The following is an 8,622-nucleotide window of genomic DNA, read 5'->3' on the forward strand; positions in this document are numbered from 1 at the left end:
ACCTGGAAGCCATAGATCTCCTGCAAGGGAGACTTTGGTAGGATAGATAGGTTGATTTTCCTATATAGTGATCCTTATGCAATTGATTGCCATAAGATTGTTTTTCAAAAAATGAAACTCAGTAATGACAGAATGAAGTCATGGCTTAGATATGTTTGGAACAGTAATGTATTGCATAGTATACTTTGAATATGTTAACATTTTAAAAATATTGTGTTGTATGGGAACTGCACTTTAGTACAAAATAATGTTGCATGAGTAAAGGTATTTCTTAATTGTCTAGGGTATATTGTGTTGTATGGGAACTGCACTTTAGTACAAAATAATGTTGCATGAGTAAAGGTATTTCTTAATTGTCTAGGGTAGTTGTTCTCACATATTTTTTTTTACAGTTTTCAGTTACTTTGTATAGGAAAACTTGTTGCCTTCTAAGCTGAATGTATTTAGTAATAATGGTTATGGTATCAATCATATTTTTGATAGTATAGTATTGGCATTGTATTAAGCACTTCTTGTGGTTGAACTTTAGGTGTAATTATCTTAGGTTAAAGAAATTGTTATGGATAGAATTGTAATCCCTGTTTACATACTTTCAGGGGATGCCAGGAGGTCTTGAAGCATGTATGTTTTGGGACTTGGTGTGGGTGTCATAATTCTTGTGGTGCTGTGGATAAGCACTGCCACCATAGTTGTTCTTTCAGGGCGGAAACAGAGACCCATCATTGCCACTGCTTTGGTTACAGTGTCATCTCTAATTTCTATGCTTCTCCTTTTAATTCCACAACACATCTCTCCTGAATTACCTCCAAAGGAGGAAAAGGTAATTAATTTTTTTTTCTTAGTTGTAAAGTAATATGTGAGCTTATTTAATTGTAATTTGAGTTATGATAATAAAAGAAATTATTTTTAATTACAATATGTGCCATGTTAATATAGTATTGATTTTTTTTTTCTCCAGATTATTGATAATTTTCTCATTCCTCAAATAGTGATTTTGACTTTATTGGGTGTCTGTGCTCTGGCATCTCTTGGTGTCTTTGTGATGCAGTGGACTGAAGCCATTGTTTCTAAGCCTCTGAAGAAGGTAAAAAGTTGATTTCAAGCCATAGAAGAAAGTTAAAATATCCCCCAACATGAATGCTGCTGCCAACGCAAGTGGGATGCTCAAATTTTTTCTTTGCCAAAACAAGATTCCATTTTGGCAAATTTATCAGTGTAGCCACTATTTGAAAACTTCTGTTTTTGTTGCATCTAAAGCTCAGTTTCACATTGGAAGGAATTGCAAAGATATTTTTGAAATACATGGACTGGATGACTTTGATAATCGAGTGATCAAGTGTAAAGTGCCTGTGATTGTAAACTTTCATGCTGACTGGTGTGAACCCTGTCACAGTCTCAAACCTATGCTGGAGAAAATTGCAAAGGAGAACATGGAGAAGATTAATCTTGCTCAGGTAATTTTTTGGGGAATAGTATTTCATCAAAGATAACCACTGCTTCAATCTTTAGGAACAAGATTACATCAAGTAAATACACTCATAGAGATGATAAAGGAGAGATTTAAGGAAGGTAGAAAAAGGAGATTAAATGTTTGAGAAGTACAATGGGGGTTACATGGATGGACAGAGCAAGGAATGAGGAGGTGAGGCAGAGAGTTGGGGTGGAAATGGAGCTGATAGATAGGGTGGATAAAAAAATGATGGGATGGTTTGGGCATATGGAAAAAATGAGTGAAGAATGACTAGCAAAAAGAGTGTTGAAGGCACAAGTAGATGATCAACTTGAGGGGAATACTGAGAATGGGATGAAGGGAGCCTTGGGTATAAGAGGAATGTCTGGAGTATGTGGCAACAGTTTCCAGTCAAGACCATAAATCAATTAGGAGATAAGATATTATGTTGTCTGGGTATTGTTAATGTAGGGCACAGCAGTATGTGTTCTGTGTCTTCTATGTGGTAGTTACATCTGGGATATCTGAGAGGGTTAGGAAGGGGACAAAGTAATTGGGTAAAAACTGTGCAGATTTATGAAAAGAAGGGGATGCATTGATAATTTTTTGTAGTAAGGCAGATATACAAAAAGTTTTATGTGGTTGATGTGCTGTATGAAAGAGGGTTGGATAGATTCTGTATACCTAGACCTGAAAAAAGGTTTCAACAAGGAACCGCATAAAAGATTAATACAGGAGTTAGAAAATGAGTAAAAAATATCCTGAATGATAGACAAATGTAAATGAAAGAGGAATTGTCAGATTGGAAAAAAGTGACTAGTGAGGTACCACAGGGCTCAGTACTGGCACCAGTAAAGGTCTTTCTGTATATGAGTGATATGATCAATCATTCAATCCATTGCCCTAGATCTCTCATATAGTAGACCCACTGCTCTCAGGTAACCAGCAACAGCAACCAGATAGGCCCAGAGGTAACTCAGGAAAGAAAGAGTCTTCATTGAACCAAGAAGAAATAGTATGTTGTCTGGGAATATCTAGTGTTGTGTAGTGTATGATGAGGTGTTTATTGTCCTCTGTGTGATGGTTGCATCTATGGCAAAATTGATAATATGGCCAGGCCTATTCTGTGCTGGTATTGTCATAGTGCCAGATGATGTCCTGATGCAAGTGTGCTTGGAAGTTCTTGCTTCTCTTGGAGGGATTTTTCTGTGGGGCTGATATTAGTGGGTGTTTGTTGGAGTAGTGTTTTATCATCTAAACGTGAATATGTTTTTGTGTGGATGTATTCTGGTACAGATGGCAAGATTATGAAGGAAGTGAAATGTGAAAAGAATTGTAAACTGCTACAGGACGAACCTAGATTAAGCTTATGAATGGAACCAGAAGTAAAAGATGAACTTCAAAATAAAAAAATTAAAATTCTTGGAAATGGGCCAAAGCAAAGAGAGACCATTAGGGAGTTATAAAAAGAGAGATGAAATAATGGCAAAAGCAAAGGAGAAAGGGTTGTGTAATGTCACCATGATTGTTCAATGTGTACATGGATGGAGCAGTGTAGGAAGTAAATATCTGGGTGATGGGCAGTGATTTGGAGCTGGTGAGTTGGTCAATCAATCCATTGCAGGAGATATTGCAGTCTCCAGCTTTCAAGTAGCTGCATCAAGTGTCAAGACAGCAAAGGCCCTACCCTTAGAAGAAGATGGACAGCAGTTATTCATGCTCCATTGTTGACACCAAATGGACACATACAGCCCCACTTAATCTAGAAGGTGTGGCCCTGTGGGCTGGCATCTGACCTCCAGGTGGGTCCACAAGTCACTCAGGGAAGATATATTGTGTTTTCAACTGAAGGCCATAGGTCTTCTAAAGGAGAGACAGTGGCCAATTAATTTATGTCTCTCTTTCTCTCTTCTTTGGTTTGACTCTCTCTCTATGTGTCTCTCTCTCCCTCCCTCCTTCCCTCCCTCCCTCCCTCCCTCCCTCCCTCCCTCCCTCCCTCTCTTCCTTGGTGTCTCTCTTGTTGTCTTTCTCCTGCTTTTTTGGGTGTGTTTCATTCTCTCTCTCTCTCTCTCTCTCTCTCTCTCTCTCTCTTGTTCTCTCCCCTTCTCTCCACCCCTGAGTCTCTGTTTTGCTCTCTGTCTCTTTTGTCCTCTTTTTTTGCTCTCTGTCTCTTTTGTCCTCTTTTTTTGCTCCCTCTCTACTTTGCCCCATTTTGCATTCTCTCGCTCTTGCTATTTCTTTCACTCTGTCTCTCTCCCCCTCCCCCCTCTCTTTCTCTCTCGCTCTCTCTCTCCCCTCTCTCCATCCCCTCTCTCCCTCTCTCTTATCTCTCCCCTCTGTCTCTCCTCTCTCCCCTCTGTCTCTCCTCTCTCTCCCCTCTCTCCCCCCCTCTCTTCTCTCTTCCCCTCTGCCTCACTTCTCTCTTCCCTCTGTCTCTCTTCTCTCTCCCCTTTCTCCTTCTCTCTTCTCTCTTCCCACTGCCTCTCTTCTCTCTCCCCCCTCTCTCCTCTCATTCCCCCTCTCTCCTCTCATCCCCCCTCTCTCCTCTCATCCCTCTCTCTCTTCCCCCCCTTCTCTCTCTTGCTCTCTCCTCCCCCCCCCTCTCTCTCTCTCTCTCTCTCTCTTGCTCTCTTCTCCTCTCTCTCTCTCTCTCTCTCACTCTCTTCTCCTCTCTCTCTCTCTCTCTCTTGCTCTCTCCTCCTCTTTCTCTCTCTCCCCCTCCCCTTATCTTTCTTTTTCTCTTTCTCTCCAGTCTCTCTCTTTCTTTTGCTTTCTTTTTTGCATTCTCTTTGCTTTCTTTCTATTTGGCCCTCTTTTGGTTTCTTTCTTATTTTTGCTCCCTCTGTCTCACTCTTGCAATCTTTTTCACTCTTTCTGTCTCTCTTGCTCTCTCCTCCTGTCTGTACATATTCTAAGCATTTACCACCATCATTGCTTCATTCTCTAGACTTTGTAAATTATTTGTGTTTGATTTGCTGATTGTTGGGAACCATGCTTGTATAGATATCGTTGAAGGTGGTTCTTATTAATTGCTCGTAGATGGTTATAGGAAGAAAGCAAAAACAAATGAGGGTTGGGTGGGTATGAGATGGGTGAAGGCTGGGTCGATCATTTGGTTGGCAACCTCTCTTGCAAGGGGGAATAGGCCTTTTGGTATACACTATACAGATAGAAGAATAATTGAAGGTGATAGAGATCTTGGGCCTAGTGCCACATGGGGGCAAGTGTTATTGATAGATTTTGAAGATGGAGATGGGCCATGGGGAAATGATTGTGTCTGACATCCATCTGTTACCCTTCATTGGTTCTTTTGCTTTTTGCTAATTGACTTATTATCATCTAAGCTTGTATTTGACTGGTAAGTGAAAAAGGAAAATGGACTTAAGTAGATGATTACATTGATTCTCATTGTGCTTTTCATGGTAATTGGTGGTTGTAATTTCTTCTCTTTATTGTCTTTAATGTAGATGTTAATTTTAAGGTACTTGTTTATGTTTTTATGACATGACATTCACTTTTTATCTCTTGCAGATTATAGTTGATGAGCATGCAGACCTTTTGCATGCCTTTGAAGTAACAGCTGTGCCTGCTGTATTGGCTCTTCATAAAGGACAAGTTATCAACAAATTTGTGGGATTGGTCTCACAGAAGCAAATTGAAGATTTCCTCCATCAGGTCTTGGCTGAGTGACATTATGAAGTATTTGTGATAATATGTATATTCTTATAATATTATCTATATAGTTTTGGGAATGAAGTTCACCCCAGAGTTAAATGCCATACAGTAAGTCCTTGTTATACGGTACATATGCGTTCCTGAAAACCTTACCGCAAATTGAAATTACCGTATACCGAACCCATTATAACATGTAATAATAGGATATGGCAAACGTACCTTCTCCCTGCTTTTTCCTCTTCAAAACACGAGCGGATACCGTATCTGTGAATTTTTCTTACTGTAAATAGAATCAAGGGTAGTAATTACCAAATACCCTAACTGTGAATTTACCGGACAAAGAATTACCGTGTAAGGAGGACTCACTGTATTAAGAAAGCAAGAGTCCTTTAAGGTTGTAATATTTACCAGATTTTGTATAGAGATTGTCTTCAGGATGACATAAGGATATTTATTCACATTTGCCATATTTGAAGCCATAAAAAGCCATATGTCTTCTCACATGGGTGACTAAGGGTGAAAAATGAGTTGGTCAGAGGTTAAGAGTTTGTGAAAAATAGTATAATTTGAAAAATCGTGGAGGAAGTTGTTTTTAGTACTATTGATTGTGAGGTTTTCACTGAACAGTAATTTGATCAAGAAATTTCTTATTTCAATTTTAAACTTATTCATGAAGTTGATGTTTCTATTAAACATTGAGTTGATAAGCACGAATGAGCCATTGTACCATGTTTTGATTAGCAAATATGTGCGAAACAGCATTATTGCATAATTTCAGGAAACAAAATGCCTTTGATTCTATGATGTAATAGTCCTCTGAACACTTTTAAAAAGGGAGTGTCAGGGTTGAGATGAGCAAAAAGCATGGTTTACAAAGGAATGGGAAAGAAGCAAGTCTTTGAAATAACATGGATTTGGATATTGCTCAAGCCTATTTATGCAAATTATTCATATAAAAAGGTACTGTTGTATTAATCTGACAAAAGCCTGGATGATCATTAATAGTACAAAAGTATATTAATTGTGTTTTCCAGTATAGTGCCTGAATTGATTACTGTTGTACATATAAAGGGTGATTGGTATAAAATGTACTAAACAGAGTCAGAGTAAGCTACTTAGCATAAGAAGCATTATTTGGTCATGTAGCTTAGAATGTAACCAATGTATGGCTGGAGTGATGAAGGTCTATAATTTGTCAGCAGTCGTTTGGTACCAGGCAACTGATGTTAGAATACATAAATGTAGCCTACCTTTTGAAGGAATACCTCATAAAATGTTTAACTGTGGCCATTTGTAATTGACTAAGAATAATTTTGTGTCTACTGTATGTGGTTACATGAGAGGCTGCTTGATGGATTGTTAGATATTTCTGTCAAAGAAGGGAGATCAAGTAATGGAGCATTCTGTACTGATTGACACAATATTATTTTAATGAAGGATGATTATTGTTTCATAAGTCATCGACAATTATTGCTTCACCATAGCTTTAGCTTCTTTTGGTGTAATTAGAAATGTTACATTTGAGCTTACAAAGATAATGTAATTATTGCTTCAGATTTCACTGACTGGGAGACTAAGCCCAAATCAGGTGGCAACAGACTCCAGGACCTTTCATAAATTTTTCTGGGAAGAAACAGACTATTGTTGTATTAATGTGGACTGTTACTAGTCACTGATTTACAGTAGTAGTAGTAGTAGTAGTAGTAGGTGGGGAACAGTCACTAGTCCTCAACTCTCATAAATGTTAAAGGGTGGAGGAAATACTGTCAAAGTTAATTGAGAGATGGCCTGGTTCAGACATTGTCATCTCCAGATGAAGGTAAAGCTATTGACAGGTTTTGAAGGCAGGTGATAGAGAAAGATTCTCTCTGATATCTGTTGCAGTTCTACTGTTCACAGGTACCCATCATTAGTCTTTTGAAGTTTCAATTAATTCAGTAAATTGTTGCCTTGAGTTTTGCTGATCAGAAACCTGCTGCCCCACATCACCTGGCAGTGGTCCTTGGGTCGTCCCATAGATCTCTTTGGGAAGAAACCCTGAACTGATGTCTGTGTTGCATTAGTGTAGGACTGCTGTGGAGCAGAGACTTTGAATACAAGGGAGGCAGCAATTAAGAAACTGAATGTTTATGAAATTAAGTGTGTGAGAAAAGTAACATGTGTTACAAAAAAGGAGTTTGTCAACATTATGGGGCTCTACCTCCAGATGTTGGTGAGGGTGTTGGTGAGTTTGGAAGATGAAAATATATGTGGACTTCAAAGACATATGTTAAGGTAGATGATCCCCTCCAGTGTCTATCTTCCAGAGATAGTTAACCACTACCATTGGACTAAAATCTTAGAATACTGGACCTCACATTTTATAAACACATGTCCTTTTGTCCACACATGAAAGATCTGACAGTGAAAACAAGAAACTGAACATACCAAGAACAATAACAACCACATATTTCAGCCAGGAGAAGGAAGAAGTAATAAAAATACACAAATAACTTATGCGAAACTCACATAACTGCTGCTTCACAGCAAGGTACCCTACAAGGAAAAAAAAAACATAAAAAAAACAAAGACATCCCACAAACAACACAAAATATAGCTTTAAGAAACAAAAAATGTAGGCATTAAGACAGCCCTAATAGAACATTTGCACTTAGAAATTAAAATTCTTTCCATATAGTACATATATACATATACCAAGAGCTTCTCTTACAAGGAAGGTAGCCAAAGTTAAAAGGCATAATTCCACTTCCACCCATTTCATCCCCATTCATTTCACCCCCAACTTAGCACTCCCTCCCTCCCTCCCTCTCATTTTGACTTCTCCTGGATAATGGTTCATCTCTGCATCTTGCCCATTGCCCTGGGTCAGAATTAATGTAATAAGACACAGTATATCCACAGCTAGGCCACTTCATTTAATTGGTGACACCCCTCCTGTCCCCTCATGCAGAAAAAAAAAGGGAAGACGGAGAAATCCCTTTGGGTTGTGTCAAAATATTCACACATAACCACCCCCTAACTTCCCCTTTACCCACCCACTCCCTTCCATGCATCACAGTATCTTCTATACACAGGCATTCTCCACTCACCTCTATCTTTTGCCTTCTCCCTTCCTTCCTCAACGGTCATCCCCCTCTTGCTCAACACCCCTTTTACCCCATCCATCCATCTCATCCTTGATTATCCCTTCATATTTACTCCATCCTCCTCTGCCTTCCATTTAGTAGCAGATAGAAATGATAGGCACACAGTTAGACCTCACCCATGTCTCTTACCATATAAACACAACCAACTGAAAGCAACAAAACCACAACAACATACTAAATCCTCTACATTTGCTTGCCATGTTTACCTTACAACATATCCATACAAAAACACATATACACTTAAATCACATAGCAGGCACTCCTAGATTGACCCTCAAACCCCAGACCTCAATCTAACCAAAAAATCTCTTCAGGAGATCTCCTCTATCTCTTCTTTGTACCAACCCTGCC

The 8,622-nt window shown here is 38.9% G+C and overlaps 1 protein-coding gene across 2 annotated transcripts; it reads left to right on the plus strand.

Annotated features, from left to right (window-relative positions):
- Nucleotides 1–596: 596 nt before the first annotated feature.
- Nucleotides 597–7,841, plus strand: LOC143038533 (thioredoxin, mitochondrial-like). 2 transcript variants are annotated; one of them, XM_076207841.1, is made up of 3 exons: nucleotides 597–820; nucleotides 959–1,454; nucleotides 4,982–7,841. In XM_076207841.1, the coding sequence occupies exons 2-3, from the start codon at nucleotides 1,134–1,136 to the stop codon at nucleotides 5,138–5,140; spliced, it is 480 nt and encodes a 159-aa protein (XP_076063956.1). In that variant the 5' UTR covers nucleotides 597–820; nucleotides 959–1,133; the 3' UTR covers nucleotides 5,141–7,841. The 2 variants fall into 2 exon arrangements, with proteins under 2 accessions (XP_076063956.1, XP_076063957.1); XM_076207842.1 differs by having other exon boundaries at nucleotides 689–820; nucleotides 990–1,454.
- The last annotated feature ends 781 nt before the right edge of the window (nucleotides 7,842–8,622 follow it).

Source organism: Oratosquilla oratoria, chromosome 24 (genome assembly GCF_046742065.1).
Source record: "Oratosquilla oratoria isolate Oo_2021 chromosome 24, ASM4674206v1, whole genome shotgun sequence".
NCBI lineage: Eukaryota > Metazoa > Arthropoda > Malacostraca > Stomatopoda > Squillidae > Oratosquilla > Oratosquilla oratoria.